The following is a 17,645-nucleotide window of genomic DNA, read 5'->3' as shown; positions in this document are numbered from 1 at the left end:
GGCGCACTTGGGAAAAACCCAAGTGGTCAATTGGAAAACGTGCCAACTCCACACTAAGTTCTGACAAAGAGACCCAGAACTGAACTGTTCACTGTTTCTCCTTCCACAGTTACTGCCAGATCTGCTGAGCATTTCCAGTATTTTTTTTTCTTTTCTGCTTTCTGGTATCTGCATTTGTTTTTGATTTGAACTTGCTGATAACACATATTTACAAAGTTCCAGTATAAATTTTTGTTTTAAATAACTGGGAATTTGAAACATAAGTGTAAAATGCTAGACGAATTCAACAGGTCAGGCAGCATCGGCGGAGAGCGAATGTTTAATTAACTCAGTTTCTCTTACCACAAAGGCAGTCAGTCACACTTGCTGAGTGTTTCCTGCATTCACTATTTCTGTTGAGTTATAGAGATTCGCTGCATGGAAACAAACTCTTCGGCCCATCGAGTCAGCGACAGCCACCAACCACCCGTTTTCATTAATCCTACATTTACCACATTTTTAAATTCTTCTCGCATTCTTATCAACTCCCCCTCAATTCTACCATGAGCCTGCACACTAGGGACAATACATAGTGGTCAATTAAGTTACTAAGCTGCATGTTTTTGTGATGTGTGAGAAAAAACGAAGCATTTGGGGGAAATTCAGGTGGCCACGTCGAAAACGTGCAAACTCCACACAGACAGCGGCCGAGGTCAGGATTAAACCCGGATCCCTGGTGCTGTGAGGCAGCATCGCTACCAGCTGCGCTACTCTTCTGCCCCTTACATGATTGTAGATTGTTCCACTACGCACATGTTTACATGGCTTTTCCTAGTTTTAATGTTCAGTGATTTAATCCCGGCCCCTTCTGCTATTTACCAGGGATCACCTTGGAATTTTGACTTTAGATTTAAAACAGGTTGGTGTGCTGACAGATGAAAGTTTCAGTCTGAAGCCAGTACATACAAACTGCGAATAAGTGTATCTTTATATATTGACCTTTCTGTCTTTCAAATGTCAACCAAAGCTTTAAAATTGAATTAAACTGACAGGATTTGTTTTAATGACAGAGGTAAATGGAGAAGGTTGCCCTTGTGAGACCGTAATTTGATCCTTAAACTGTAGGCACAAAGTGTTTCAAGATTGTGTTTGATTTTAAAACATGTTTTTGCTTGATCTACAGGGAAAGTGAAATGGCAAGACTTCAATCAGGAGGCTTATATCGAGGCCACTTTAGTAAAAGTAGGGCAGGATGCATATGCACGGAATAAGTTTAATCAGCTAGAAAGTGACAAGCTGAGGATGGATAGAAATATTCCCGACACCAGGCACGATCAGTAAGTAGACACGTCAGATTCTTGATTAAGACGAAAGATTGTTGGTTGATTGTATTGTATTCAATTTATTGTCATTATTTCATATTAGAGACAACAAAATGAATTTTCCTTACAGTCAAGTATCATAAAAATAAATAAATAATAAATAAATAAAACATATTAAGATTAAAAAAAAGCACAAACAGAAGTCCACGACACAACATAACCACAACACAACACAGTGGCACCAAAGTTGAGGAAGGTACCATAGTCCAGCCAGCCTCCGATCTTCCCAGATGTTCACCCGTGGTCGGGGCCTCCCGAGCACCCGCAGTCGCCGCCACGGGCGGCCCGATGCTCAGGCCCACACGCCGGGACGATGGAACAGCGACGCCGAACCCCGACGGAGAACATCCTCAGCGGCCCGGACCTCCAGATCAGTTACCTTCCATCGCAGTCCGCGGCTCCCGAGTCCACTGGCTGAGCCGGGCGTGGTCACAGGACTCCGCGATGTTGATCAGCGCCGCCCGCGTTGGGAGCTCCACGAACCGCAGCTCCGCAATGTCCTGTCTGCAATACCGAATGAACACCACAATCAGATCTGCCATCTTCTGGACATGATTTTGAACTGGGTTCTCCTCTATTTCTTTGGTGTCTGTATGAGAAAGAGGGTGGAGGTCTGGGAAAGAAGTGAGTCCTCCCTAGTTTACGAATCAATATTCATTCTCTCAGCCAACATCACTAAAGTATAACATCAGGTCAATTCTGGATTGTCATGTGGGATCTTGATGTCTGCAAATAAAGTGCTATATTTCATGCAGTACACTTGTTTAGCTATAAAGTACCTGGGGGTGTCCTGAACCCTTGAAATTAATGTATGGTTTATTTCAGTGATTCAGTAGACATTCAGAGTCATTGAGCTAAAAAGCATGGAAACAGCATGCTAAAAACAAGCTGCCTAATTGAGCTGGACCACTTGCCTGTAACTGACCCATATATCTCCAAACCTTTCTGATCCATGTACCTGTCCAAATGTCTCTTAAATGCCACACGTACCCACCTCTAACTAATAGCTTGTTCCACATACACTCCACACTCCGTGAGACGAAGTTGTCCCTCGGGTCCCTTTTAAATCTTTCCTCTCATACCTTAAACCTTTGCCCTCCAGTTTTAGACTCCCCTACATTGGGGCTGTTTACCTCATCCATGCCCTTAATGATTTTTTAAACCCCTATAAGTCATCAGTCTCCTAAGCTCCAGGAAAAAAAGTCCTAGCCCAACCATACTCTCGTTATAACTCTAAACCTCCAGACCTGGCATTATCCTCCTAATCCTTTATTCACCCTTTCCAGTTTAACAACATTGTTCCTATAGCAGAGAGGGAACAGAATTGTATACGGTACTCCAAATGTGGCTTTTAAAGACATATTGTATAGCTGTAACATGACGTCCCAACTCATATATTTAATACTCTGACCGATGAAGGCACATGTGCTAAATGATTCTTCATCATGCTGTCCACCTCAGGCAGGTGCCTTCATACCCTGCCAAAAATTATAAATGGTAATTATTAAATATAAATAGTAAAGGCATGGGAGAATTATGCCTATCTAAGAGATCGATCTCTTAGGTAGGCATAATTTTCCGTGCCTTTCATGCACAGTACTTGTAACACGCGAAGGTCTATGCAGCCCACGTGCCGTCGGTGCTGCTTCAAGCCGTCAATGACAAGCGGGGCTGAAGGCAGCTGAAATTCTGCCTTTGCAGTAATGTGCATGCACAGCAGCCTACTGCGCATGCGCAGCGCACATTTCTTGGCGGGTTTTTCAAATATGGATCGCCATTTTATTAAGAGTATCTTAGGAAACAAAGAGCGAGGAATGGAGTTTGTATACCGATAATGTGGTAAGTACATTTCTTGGTGCTATATCTTTTTAAATACTGTATTTCCCCGGGGGGAGGGGGAGTTCCTTTCACAGCGTATGGGTGGGGTAAAGTTGTGGGGAGGGCAGGAGTGTTGAGAAGGAGGGGGTCGGGGATCATGCCAGTAACCCACTTGCGACGGTCCGGGCGCGGAGCCACTGCATGGTGGCCGGGGGGGAGAAGTAGCTCGCGTGTCTGCGAGCGGCTGCCGGGAGCGGACAGCGGCACCGGCCGCCACCTCAGCCCCTTCTGCCGGCCCCCGCTCACCTCTGGCAGTGCTCTCAGTCTGAAAACCTCTCCCCTGCCACTCCCGGCCTCACTCATGTCGGCCGCTTCCCGCAAATCCTTAAATTCCGACAGCGCGATCAAGGGACCAATGGAGGTTACTCGGCTGCCGGAATTTGCAGGAAGCAGCTGACATGAGCGAAGTCGGCGAGTGGCAGGTGAAAGGTGTTCAACGGAGCCACTGCCAGGGGTGAGCGGACCTGCAGAAGGCGCTGAAGCTGCGGCCAGTTCTGGTGTCGTGTCCTGGCGGCCACTCGCAGCCATCCGAGCTGCTTCCTTCCCCGGCCATAATGAGGTGGCTCCGTGCCCAGAGCGCTGCGGCAGCGGTGAGTGAGTGGGTTACTGGCATGATCCCCGACCCCCTCCTACTTAACACTCCTGCCCTCCCCGCAACTTTACCCCTGGCCAGACTCTCCACACGCTGTGAAAGGAACTCCCCCTCCAATTGGTCCCTTGAACAAGTATTGTCATTCAATAAGATGACAACAAGAAGAGAACAATCTGCACATGCGCGATTTAATTTTTTTTTTAAAAGCCGACTGACTGCCTACCCTGAGTAATAACTCACGGCACATGCCTGGTCCACCTGTATTGCCACTTCTGTGGAACAATGTACTTATGTTCCTTGCAGCCTTTCTTAAATAAAGACATGGAATTAGCCACCCTCCAGTTTTCTGCTAGCATGCCCATTGCTATCAATGATTCAAATATCCATGCCTTCCCTAGCTTTCCACAAGTTAATTCTTGAAGGTGTATTTCTTTAATCTGGACTACTTTGATTGGGGGGTGACCAGCAGAACATATCTTTTATAAATTTTGGATGTAAAACTTTTAGCCTAAGTGTTTCTGCTGGCCAATTGTGGTTTGCAAGAATAAAGTTTGCTTTTTCCCACATGTTGATCGCAAGAGGCTGGATAAATGGCTACCCAAGTAGCATTTGAAAAACACTGTTTCCTACAAAGTCGAAACTATTTCATGAAAAGGCAGCTATCATCTTTCAAATCTTGTGCTATTACCCTCTATATGTACGTGTGTGTGTGTGTATATGATAAAGACCTGTCTGTGTTTTCTAATGGGTTATTAAGTGATGGGTATTGTGCATGCTAATCAAAAACAACTCATTTAAAAAAAATCTATTGAACATTTTAAAATAAGCAAATAATGATCTTATTTTGGATTATTGAATACAGTCATACATTTCTGCTTGATTGTTTAAAGTATTTGGAAATCGGGCATATATTTTTGTTTCCATCACCTCAACAGATCACCTAAGTTCCTTTCATGAGTCACTTAACAACACAAAAGGTTGAATGTTCATCATCGTTTTTTGTTCCTGTTTGATTAATCGATACACTTTTTTTTTTCCATTCTGATATGACGAAGTTACTTTATAAATAGCTGCATTGATTGAATATACTACATTGCGATCAGTGTGTTGTGTCCTGTCTGATAGGTGTCGGCGGAAGCAGTGGAGAACTGACTTGATAGCAACCAGTGTAATCATTACCTTTCACAATGAAGCAAGATCAGCGTTGCTGCGTACTGTTATCAGGTAAGAATAACAGAGGTCAGGCACAATACTTTGACTTTAAAACACCAGCAACATTGTTTTTGTAGCACCCATCAAGAAGTACAAGAATGTTTTCCACTGTTAAAACAAATGTTAACACCAAACCACACATATTAGGACAGATAGCAAAAAAGTCAGCCAAAGAGGTAGCCGATTGAGGAGTATCCTAAAGAAGAAGAGTGATGTAAAGAATTGGGGAAGGAATTTCAAGTTTATGCCATGAACAGCTGACAGTGGGTGATGGTATTACAAATTAACTGGGCTACATTTTGGTTGACTTCAAACTATTGTTTCTATAGAATGTCGGTAACATTTCAACCTCAGAGCCACAGGATTGGTGAGATCGTGGACGTCTGCAGAGCTGAAGAACGTAACAGAGATAGGGAGAGCCAAATGTTTGAAGGGATTTAAACTCTGATGAACATACTAAATCTGAAGTAGATTAGCAAGCATGGCGAAGATCAACCGGTCTAAATGTGAATTTGGGTGCTTTACTCGAACCTTTAAAACTGAAGCAGTAACCGAGCACACCTGCGGAGAACCCTGAAATATTATCAGCTACTTCAAGATATCAGAGCATAGTGGGTCATGTCTGGCCAATAGAATATGAGCACTCCACACATGAAAAGCAGGAACTCTTTATGTAATCTCTGTGGTTTGTTTTGGAGAACCTTGAAAGAGGAATTGGATTTCCATAGGTTTCAGACGTGAAAGGGATAAAGGAATTCTTTCAATCCCCGTCTCCTTATTGTGGCTGTTTACAAACTTTTCAATGCGGGAGAGTCTTGTAAATATTGGCAAGATCCCAGTCATTCTCCATCCCACCAGTGTCAGCAGAACGATGACAAAGTAAGATTATTGTGGGAACAGTGTTTTATGAGTACAGCTATTGAAAGCTGATTGAGCTGCTGAGTAATGCGAGTGGATTGCTTTGTTCCCCGTTGGCTGAGAGGTGAACACATTTTGCCTTTGAGGAACTTCGTTACAATCAGTGTAGAATTTTATTTTCAGTGTGTTGCATCAGCGTGTGTAATGCTCGAGGCAATTATTCCCACCAGGTCAATAATTGACAGTAGATCTTATTTCATGCATCGTAGTGACTTGGCTGACATTGCTTGGTTGCAGGAAAACAATTTGGTAACCCCAAACCTAAAAGTATTTTGTGTGATGTTTCAGGTGACGCTTCAGGTCAAGTCTGAAGAAGGGTCTCGACTTGAAACGTCTCACCCATTCCTTCCCTCCAGAGATACTGCCTGTCCCGCTGAGTTACTCCAGCATTTTGTGTCTGTCTTCGATTTATACCAGCATCTGCAGTTCCTTCTCACACGGTATTCTGTGCCTCGTGGCATGGTGCCATGTGGTGAAAAACTATTGATGTACACTGGTGAACCCATTTGTTCAAATTTGGTCTCACTATATTGACAGGATGCTGGCTCTATGCAGGAACTATCCACAGTATACTGCTAACCTGCTCTAATCCGATAGCTAGTGCAACCTTTGCTTTATAAAGATTTCCTTGTAAACATTAATGTTGACTTTGTCTCTGCTGCCCTTTCGGGCAGTGCATTCCTAACTGCAGCAATAAACGCATCTTAAAATAGTTCTCTTCATCCTCATTCTGCTTCTTTTTGCTCACCAGTTACTGCTTTTCAAATCCCTCAGAAAAAGAAGGATGAATGGGGTACACTGCGGTGGCTACACGCTGCTGTTGTTATTACAGCCTGCCTCTCAAAAATAACATAGTGACTTATGATTCAAGAACACTTTTTAAATGCAAAGTTGAAGGTTTGAATTTCGAACAGTCAAGGCAGACGATAGCTCTGCATTGTAAGGTAGGCCTCCCAATTGTAATATGTCACCAAAACAAGTGCGAGGATTTGTAATGAGTCGTCTAAGTCCTGGAGCCTCACTAGTTCCATGTTGGGAGTCTGGGTGCAGCTTTTTACGCTGTTGCTCCCCTTCTTCCATACCCACAAAATGCCCTCTTGTTATGGCTGACAGTGAGTTATTGAGGCTTGCTCAATTCAAGTTCAGCATTGAGATCAATAGATTTCATTTTTAGACAAGGATATTAAGGGTTAGGCAATATGTAGAACAGCATTTAGGCGACATGGCATACTGCCCTCAGTTCTTGGCTTCATGCCGCGAGGAAGAATTCATTTGTGGGGCAGCGGAATAGTTTCACCAGAATGAAGCTGGCACTTGAAGGGTTAGGTAATGAGTTAGGTGATTAGGTTTGGATTGTTATGAAGGTCAAAAAATGATCTAAATTAGGTGTTTAAGATGATTTAAAAGTGTTGATAAGTAGAGTGAAATAACCTATGGCTAGTGGAGATTTCAGAACAAGGTGGTATAACCATAAAATGGGAATCAGATAGGCCACAATGGTGGTGTCAGGAAGAACTTTTCACACAAGAAGTATCGGACATTTGGAATTCCCGCCCTAAAAAGATGTTGAGGCCAGTGTGGGTTGATGAGTGGGAAGTGGATAATTGTTTGAAAGTTAGGAGTCACCTAACTCCAATGAATGGACATGTAATTGAACAGATAAATAAAGGACTGATACATTTTTACTCTTAAGGTAAAACAGATGTATCAGCAAATACTTAGCTATTCAGTACCTTTTTCTTTGCAAATTGTACTCACAGCCAAGTTTTTCACTTAATTCTGCGTTTAAAACAGGATACAGAGCCTACTCAGGTTACAAACACCCAAGTTATGTATAGCCCATACATGCAATCAAACGTTTGGGAGACAGGCAGGATGGATTTGTTATCTCCTGTGGGACTACAGGCATCTTCTGTCGGGTGGGAACTCGATTTGCAGCAATTTTGTGAATGGTTGGGTTAAACACTTTGTTGTCCATGGTCAGCCTGTTTTTTTTATTTAAATATATTTCCGGGTGGCCACATTTCCGATTTGCAAACTGGGTTACGAGCATTTCTCAGGAATCAGACCAAGCGTAGAGGACTGGGGAGGACTTGTTGTATTAAAGCAAGCGACAGTGTATAGCAGGGGTCTTTACGGGTTCTGTAATTCAGCACAACAGAAGCAAAGTTTGATAAATAGTAATCATATATTTTATTGCATTTAATGTTGAATGATTTTTGTTTTACAGTGTGCTTAGAAAAAGTTCACCATATCTTATCAAAGAAATCATTTTGGTCGATGATTACAGTGACAACCGTAAGTAATTTTTTTGTAAAACTTTTCACAGTTTGTGTTGTCCTAAAATGTTTTCCTTTAATGTGTGTTACTGCTTTCAGCTGAAGACGGCACATTGTTGTCAAAGATTGAGAAAGTACGAATTCTTCGAAATAACAGACGTGAAGGTGAGTCAAGGTGTTCTTGTGTTTCTGTTCTTGAGATTTATTTTAAAGACTTAATGGACAATAGACTTGATAGACAGATGGCCTACTCCTAGGTGCAGGAGTATGCAACTCACTTCTCCTTGGCATCAGCTCCACCTACATCAACCGACTCCAACTGGCCCAGAACGCAGCCGCCCGACTCATCACCCAAACCAAATCCTGGCATCACATCACTCCAGTCCTCAAACAACTTCACTGGCTTCCCATCTCCCACCGGATCACCTATAAAATCCTGGTCCTCACCTACAAAGCCCTCCACCATCTGGCCCCCCCATATCTCACTGACCTCCTCTCCCCCTACCAACCCTCACGGTCCCTCAGATCCACATCAGCCGGTCTCCTCTCCATCCACAAGTCCAACCTCCGCAGTTTTGGGGACAGAGCCTTCTCCAGGGCAGCTCCCAGGCTCTGGAACTCCCTCCCCCAACTGATCCGCAATTCCGTGTCCCTCACCATCTTCCAGTCCCGCCTCAAGACCCATCTCTTCACCTCTGCCTATCCTTAGCCCCACGTCCCCCCCCTTTTCATCTGTGCATGAATTGCCTCATATTGTGTTTTGAATTTAATTCTGTCTTTAATTTGTGTACTAGTCATGTCTCTACTATTTATTTCATTCCCCTTACATGTTTTTCCTCTACCTGCTAAATTTTTGTAAGGTGTTCTTGAGACTCTTGAAAGGCGCCCATAAATAAAATGTATTATTATTATTATTATTATTAGGAGTAGGCCATTTGACCCTTCGAGCCAGCACCACCATTTAATGTGATCATGGCTGATCATCCACAATCAGTACCCCGTTCCTACCTGCTCGCCATATCCCCTGACTCCGTTATCTTTAAGAGCTCTATCTAACTCTCTCTTGAAAGCATCCAGAGAATTGGCCTCCGCTGCCTGCTGAGGCAGAGAATTCCACAGATTCACAACTCTCTGGGTGGAAAGGTTTTTCCTCATCACTGTTCTAAATGGCCTATATCTTATTCTTAAACTGTGGCTCCTGGTTCTGGACTCCCTCTACATTAGGAACATGTTTCCTGTCTCTAGCGTGTCCAATCCCTTAATAATCTAACATGTCTCAATAAGATTCCTCTCATCCTTCTAAATTCCAGAGTATACAAGCCCAGCCGCTCAATTCTATCAACATATGACAGTCCCGCTATCCCGGGAATAACCTCGTGAAGCTACACTGCACTCCCTCAATAGCAAGAATGTCCTTCCTCAAATTTGGAGACCAAAACTGCACACAATACTCCAGGTGTGGTCTCACTAGGACTCTGTACAACTGCAGAAGGACCTCTTTGCTCCTATACTCAATTCCTCTTGTTATGAAGGCCAACGTGCCATTCGCTTTCTTCACTGCCTCCTTTTCCCAACTTGACACCATTCAGATAATAATCTGCCTTCCTGTTTTGCCACCAAAGTGGATAACCTCACGTTTATCCACATTAAACTGCATCTGCCATGCATCTGCCCACTCACCCAACCTGTCCGAGTCACCCTGTATCTTCATAGCATCCTCCTCACAATTCACACTGCCACCCAGCTTTGTGCCATCTGCAAATTTGCTAATGTTACTTTTAATCTGCAAATTTGCCAATGTTACTTTTATTCCTTGTATTGCAGGAGGCTAAGGTATGATCATATAGAGATGCATAAAATCATGATTCGGGAGAGCTCATGGGATCTGGGGACAGCTAGTTAATTATGTGCAGAATTGGCTTCATGGTAGGAAGCGGAGGGAGGTGTTTAATTTAGCTTAGAGATGCAGCATGAAAACGGGTTCTTCAACCTACTGAGTCCACACTGACCAAAGATCACCCATTCACTAGTTTTACCCTACACACGAGACAATTTACAAAGGCCAATTAATTTACAAACGCGCACATCTGGAATACAGGAAGATACTGGAGCACCCGGAGGAAACCAAGGCGGAAACAGGGAGATCATGCAAACTCCATACATTCAGCACCCGTAATCAGGATCAACCTATTGCAACTACAAGTTGCTGGTGAGGCCGCACTTGGAGTAATTTGCTCAGTTTTGGCCACGCTGCTGTAGAAAAGATGCAATTAGGTTGGAAAGAGTGCAGAGAAGATTTACGAGGATGTTGCCATAACTCGTGGGCTTGAGCCATAGGGAGAGGTTGGACAGGTTAGGACTTTATTCCTTATGCCCTTGTCCCACTTAAGAAACCTGAACGGAAACCTCTGGAGACTTTGCGCCCCACCCAAGGTTTCCGTGCGGTTCCCGGAGGTTGCAGGTGGTTGCCGGAGGTTGCAGGTAGTAGAAGCAGGTAGGGAGACTGACAAAAACCTCCGGGAACCTCCGGGAACTGCACGGAAACTTTGGGTTTATAGTGCAGGAGGTCGAGGTAGGATCATATAGAGATGCTCTATATGGCTCTATAGTGCTCCGGCGGCTGAGGCGGCGTTCTGGCGGCGGCGACCTGAATCCGGGGCTCGGCCGCGGGCCAGTGGACGACATTGTCGGGAGCTCGCAGGTCACAGGCTGGTGCCTGTTTTCCGGAGCTCCCGTGGCAACAGCTGCGTCCGCTGGACTGGAGGGCGGCAGTTTCGGCCACCCCCGGGCCGCGGAGCTTGAACCGCGGGACTGACTTACCATCGCCCGGTGGGGTATCGCCTCAGCGCAGAGGGAGAAGAGGAGGGAAGAGACAGTAACCCTAAGACTTTTGCCTCCATCACAGTGAGGAGGTGCTTGGTGAACTCACTGTGGTGGATGTTAATTTGTGTTTATTGTGTGTTGTTTATTATTACATGTATGGCTGCAGGCAACGACATTTCGTTCAGACCAAAATGGTCTGAATGACAAACAAAGGATTCAATTCAATAAAATCACGAGGGGAATGGACAGGGTGATGTACAGAGTCTTTTACCCAGGAGAGGGGAAATCAAGGGCTAGAGGGCACAAGGTTTAAGATGAGAGGTGAAAGATAAGTACCTGAGAGGCAACATTTTTACACAGACTATATGGAATAAGCTGTTTGAGGATGTAATTGAGGCAGATACAATGACTTCCTCTAGCAAGGACATTTAAAAGACATTTGGACATATACGTGGGCTGGGATGGCTCAGAGGAATGTGGGCAAATGGGGCTAGCTTAGATGGGGCAGCTTAGTCAGCATGTACGAGTTGGGCCGAAGAGCCCGTTTTCTGTGCTGCATGACTAGGATAACATGGTTCCCTGAAAGTGGCATCGCAGATAGATAAGGTGTTAGAGGGCTGTTGGCACTTTGGCCTTTTTCAGTCAAGAAATTAAATGTAGAAGTTGGAACTTTATGTTATAGGTTCCAAGACATTGGTGCAGTTGTACTAGTTGAACTTTACTTTCCTTTGTGTCCGGACAGGGCTAATGCGCTCACGTGTTCGTGGAGCTGATGCCGCACAAGCAGCCATTCTAACATTTCTCGACAGCCACTGTGAGTGTAATGAACACTGGCTGGAGCCGCTCCTGGAGAGGGTAGTTGAGGTAAGCAAGTACGTTTGCCATGTATTACCTGATAATAAGAGGATGATGGGTATGTGGAATGAGCTGCCAGAGGAAGCTGTCCTTAGTTATAGTTTAGAGATACAGTGTAGAAACAGGCCTTCGGCCTACCAAGTCCACACCGACCAACAATCACCCGTACACTAGTTCTATCCTACACACTATGAATAATTTAAAGAAGTCAATTTACCTACAAACCTGCACATCTTTGGAATGAAGGCAGAAGCCAGAGGGCCCTGAGAAAACCCACATGGTTGCAAAGAAAACGAACAAACTTCATACAGACAGCACCTGTAGTCAGGAGATAGTCAGCCGGACCTCTCGCACTGTAAGGCAGCAACTCTACCTTTAGTGCCACTGTACCGCACTATTTGTGGGTACAATTATATTGTTAAAAGCTACTTAAGGGACTGCAGAGACGGTTCACCAGACTGATTCCTGGGATGTCAGGACTGTCTTATGAAGAAAGACTGGATAGACTTGGTTTATACTTTCTAGAATTTAGGAGATTGAGAGGGGATCTTATAGAAACCTACAAAATTCTTAAGGGGTTGGACAGGCTAGATGCAGGAAGATTGTTCCCGATGTTGGGGAAGTCCAGGACAAGGGGTCACAGCTTAAGGATTAGGGGGAAATCCTTTAAAACCGAGATGAGAAGAACTTTTTTCACACAGAGAGTGGTGAATCTCCGGAACTCTCTGCCACAGAGGGTAGTTGAGGCCAGTTCATTGGCTATATTTAAGAGGGAGTTAGATATGGCCCTTGTGGCTAAAGGGATCAGGGGGTATGGAGAGAAGGCAGGTACGGGATACTGAGTTGGATGATCAGCCATGATCATATTGAATGGCGGTGCAGGCTCGAAGGGCCGAATGGCCTACTCTTGCACCTATTTTCTATGTTTCTATGTTAAGACGGGTACATGGAAAGATAGGATTCAGAGAGAGATGGGCCAAACAGAGCCAAACTCAAGGAGACATTTTTTTTCAGCATTGATGGAGGACTTGTTTCCATGCCGTACTCTATACCTGACATTAAAAAAACTATTTTATTCTATTCCCTTAGAACATAGAACTATCCTATCAGTCCCATTCTTCATCTTGCTTACCCTGTAACCTATAAGCGAGTTTGGTATTCTGAAAAACGCAAGGAATCAAGGGATTTGTCAAAGGTCATTCGCCATAAAGAAAAAGCGAACAAAGCGCTGGCTGGCTGTATAGACTGTGTATAAATCCTTATCTTTATTCATAAGTTATGTGTAAAAATATATTTGATGAACAGGTGTGGCAGGTAGCAGGAGAGCGGGGTGTAGCAGCTAGAGAGAGGGGGCAGATGCAAGTGGGAGACAGGGGAGAGTAAGCACACAGACCTGCGCCTCATCTGCAGCCAGGATCGAACCCGGGTCCCCGGCCCCGCAAGCACTGCCGAACCATCACTGGACCGCCCACCCCCCCAAGTGTCTCATCCCCGCCTGGGGGATGGACACTGGCGGCCCCAGGCCCACAGTCAGCGTGGAGATGAAGCGCCAACTCCAGCCCAACTCCCGAGGAACCCGCTCCCCGACAGGCCGGGGACCGACAGCTGCACTCCCAGTCCCACCCAGCGGCCGCTGGCCAACCCCCTCAGCGCTGGCAAAAGCCAAGCACCGGCCATCAACGGGGATACACACAAACGCTGCAGCAACTCAGCTGGACAGGCGGCAACCCCGGAAAAAAGGAATGGGTGACGTTTTGGGTCGAGACTCTTCTCCAGAGATGTTGCCTGACCCGCCGAGCCACCGCAGCACCCGTGTACATCCCCGCTGATGACCGGCACTCGGTTTCCGCTGGCACTGAGGGGGCCAATCGACAGCCACTGGACAAGGAGAGAGACACAGCCAACGGTCCCCGACCCCCCCCTGGAACGGGAGCAGAGCAGAGCTGGAACCAGCGCCTACCCCCCCTCACCGGCCGCCCCCGAACCGGAACGGGACACCCAGGAGGGGATGGGGACGGCCCAGCAGCAACTCAACAGCGCCCGCAACGCCGGAGACCAGGGCCTGACCCCGACCCCGACCCCGACCCCACCGAAGCATAAAGCAATAAAAACGACAAAATGGTCATAGCTTTGTACAAAGGAACAATAAATACAACTATTTCATCGTTTGAATGCAGTATTTTCTTACATAGAAGAATCAAAGCTGGAAAATACAGATGAAACAAAGGTTCAGCTGCTCAGCTACCAACAATGTTTACAGCGAGTGACCTATGAGCTGGGCATGCGCAGTTGGAATACCAAACTCGCTTATTCTCTTAAATTTATATCAGTGCCTCGTGTTTTTCCTGCCATCCACCTGTACTGGGGTGCAGCTTATGGCAGTGATTAAATTACCAGCATGTTATTGCAGTGCGAAAGGAAACAGGAGTAAATGGAAAACATCGTGCAGTTACAAGGAAGATGAGGCCCCGATCAAACTTGTGCTGCTGGAATTATGGAGTAACATCACAATCTGTTGCACCATTGTTCTGTACAGTTAATTGGGAGAGAAATAAGTGTATCAGTTGACACCGATCTCGTACTTCCACAGTGAAAGGAGGGTCAAAATGAATGAAGGATTTCATTGTGCTGGCCAGGTGGTTGAGGAAAGACCCTTAATGAATAAGGAGTGCTCCCTTCACAGTTAGCAGCCTGGTCTGTCATTCAGCCTGACTGGATGGGGACTATGTCATTGGTAAAGAATGCATGCTGTGGAAATGTATAAGAAAGGCCAGAATTCCAGATTACCCAGTCCAAAATTGGACTACTGACCCCTTTCCTATATGCACAACACACCTCAGGAGATTCCTGGTTGAAACATTTCTGGTTCGAAAATAAAATAAATGTTGCTTGATTTATTTTGACCAGACTGATTCCTGGGATGTCAGGACTTTCATAAGAAGAAAGACTGGATAGACTCGGCTTGTACTCACTAGAATTTAGAAGATTGAGGGGGGATCTTATAGAAACTTACAAAATTCTTAAGGTGTTGGACAGGCTAGATGCAGGAAGATTGTTCCCGATGTTGGGGAAGTCCAGAACAAGGGGTTACAGTTTAAGGATAAAGGGGAAATCTTTTAGGATCGAGATGAGAAAAACATTTTTTACACAGAGAGTGGTGAATGTCTGGAATTCTCTGCCACAGAATGTAGTTGAGGCCAGTTCATTGGCTATATTTAAGAGGGAGTTAGATGTGGCCCTTGTGGCTAAAGGGATCAGGGGGTATGGAGAGAAGGCAGGTACAGGATACTGAGTTGGATGATCAGCCATGATCATATTGAATGGCGGTGCAGGCTCGAAGGGCCGAATGGCCTACTCCTGTACCTATTTTCTATGTTTCTATGTTTTGTTTTGAGGAAATCAAGAAGCTGAAGTAATTGAGGCGGATGTGGGACATTATATTCACAACAGAGTAAGATTGAATTTAGAAATAGAACTGAGTAATGGAGAATACAAGAATGGTATTGGACTGGAAGCTGTTAATTCTAATGTGCAGCAAAGATTTTAGTTTGTGTTTGATCATGCATTGTAGGCGTTGTTGGCAAAACCAGGATTTATTTCCTAACTGCAAATTGTACTGAGGAGTCGTGGGTGTGAAAATTAGGTTTAAGAGTTTTGTTTGGAAGAGGGAGATGTTGTAGATGTGATGTGTATGATTATTCAGACGATGTTTAACATAGCAGCATGCTCGTAGTTTCTTACAACGATTCAAATGTATGTATTGAAACAGTAATGGAAAAAAAGATGTGCAATGGTCATGAAAAGTAGCTCACAGGAGGGTTCGCAACATAACTCTTTGCCTACCTGATGTTGTTATTTTGATCTGCAGCCCACAGACATGTTTCCTGGAAGCTTTTCTTATAGCGCGATTGCATTTGTGTTTCATTCCTTCCTGCAACTCATTAAAGCTTTTTGAGCAACCATCTGTGTTGGTAATTTATTCCACATATTTGCCACATTCTTTGTAATAAAAATAAGTTCCTACATTTCTTATTTTGTTCTTTTGATTTGTGCATGTGATGTCTCATGATCCTGCACCTGTGATTAAACCATATAACCGTATAACAATTACAGCACGGAAACAGGCCATCTCGGCCCTACAAGTCCGTGCCGAACACTTATTCTCACCTAGTCCCATCTACCTGCACTCAGACCATAACCCTCCATTCCTTTCCCATCCATATACCTATCCAATTTATTTTTAAATGATAAAATCGAACCTGCCTCCACCACTTCCACTGGAAGCTCATTCCACACAGCTACCACTCTCTGCGTAAAGAAGTTCCCCCTCATGTTACCCCTAAACTTCTGTCCCTTAATTCTCAAGTCATGTCCTCTTGTTTGAATCATCCATACTCTCAATGGGAAAAGCTTTATCCACGTCAACTCTGTCTATCCCTGTCATCATTTTAAAGACCTCTATCAAGTCCCCCCTTAACCTTCTGCGCTCCAAAGAATAAAGACCTAACTTATTCAACCTTTCTCTGTAACTTAGTTGCTGAAACCCAGGCAACATTCTAGTAAATCTCCTCTGTACTCTCTCTATTTTGTTGACATCCTTCCTATAATTGGGCGACCAAAATTGTACACCATACTCCAGAATTGGTCTCACCAATGCCTTGTACAATTTTAACATTAACATTAACCAAGCCTGGATTTAATTCAAGCCTTTCTAAATTATGGTGCCATCTTAAGCTTTATTCTTTCAGAGTGAAAATCCACTGAGTAGCCATTCATTTCTCTTTCACTTGGTTCTGGCATCAATCTTGCTGCACTTATGTACCTGAACATCACTTTAGGCCACCTTTACCCTTGCTTATATTGAAGAATTGGATAAGGATTGTGAATGTAATCACTGAATTTGCTGATTCGCAAAACATTTGGAGTTGTACCCAACAGCGTGCAGACTGAGACAGCAGCCTGAGTAAAAGGCAAGTTGTCTCACACCAAATGATTTAAAATTCCCATCCTCTTTTCAAATTCTATCATGGACTTTCCCTCCTGTATATTAATCTTATTTCCTCTTGCATTTCCCCTAAATCTCTCCATTCTTCCAGTTGAACCTCTTAACCTTCCGTAGTATTCACAGGTCATGGCTTCAGCTGCTTTAACCTCTCCTACTCCATTTTGAGGTTCCCACCTGCTTTAAGACGACCACTATCAGCTTGGTGCCAAAGAAAAGCAAGTTGGCATGCCTTAATGATTACCTTCCAGTGGCTCGGACATCCACGATCATGAAATGCTTCGAGGGGCTGCTCATGACGTACATGAACTCCAGCCTCCCAGACAAACTTCATCTGTAGTTATTTGCTTATCTTCGCAACAGGTCTAGGAAAGACATGATCTCCCTATTCCTACACTTATTCCTGGAACATCTGGATAACAAGACACCCATGTCAAACTCCCATTTATTGGCAACACAAGGATCTGCTGATGCTGGTTTACAAGAAGGAAACCACAAAGTGCTGAAGTAACTCAGTGGGTCAAACAGCATATCTGGAGGACATAGATAGATAGGTTAAATTTCAGGTCTGGACCCGATGAGTCATCTACCCCTCCCAAAGGTGCTTAAAGCACTCAAGATGTTTGAGATATATAAGTCTGTCCCACCAGATCAAACAATTTCTGGTTGAATTAAAGTCCTCTCTACTCTTTTGGTTTAATTTAAAGTCATCCAAGGCCACTACT

The 17,645-nt window shown here is 44.5% G+C and overlaps 1 protein-coding gene across 2 annotated transcripts in view; it reads left to right on the top strand.

Annotated features, from left to right (window-relative positions):
- The window catches only part of galnt2 (UDP-N-acetyl-alpha-D-galactosamine:polypeptide N-acetylgalactosaminyltransferase 2), a 75,093-nt gene that overhangs the window by 29,975 nt on the left and 27,473 nt on the right, over window positions 1-17,645 (top strand). For both annotated transcript variants that reach the window (XM_055635100.1, XM_055635101.1), the window contains 5 exons: window positions 1,163-1,316; window positions 4,957-5,055; window positions 8,192-8,259; window positions 8,340-8,405; window positions 11,806-11,927. In XM_055635100.1, coding sequence (XP_055491075.1) covers window positions 1,163-1,316; window positions 4,957-5,055; window positions 8,192-8,259; window positions 8,340-8,405; window positions 11,806-11,927 — 509 coding nt within the window. The remainder of the gene's footprint in view (window positions 1-1,162; window positions 1,317-4,956; window positions 5,056-8,191; window positions 8,260-8,339; window positions 8,406-11,805; window positions 11,928-17,645) is intronic.

The sequence above is a fragment of the Leucoraja erinacea genome, chromosome 5, assembly GCF_028641065.1.
Source record: "Leucoraja erinacea ecotype New England chromosome 5, Leri_hhj_1, whole genome shotgun sequence".
Taxonomy (NCBI): domain Eukaryota; kingdom Metazoa; phylum Chordata; class Chondrichthyes; order Rajiformes; family Rajidae; genus Leucoraja; species Leucoraja erinaceus.
This window is presented reverse-complemented; position numbering and strand designations above follow the sequence as displayed.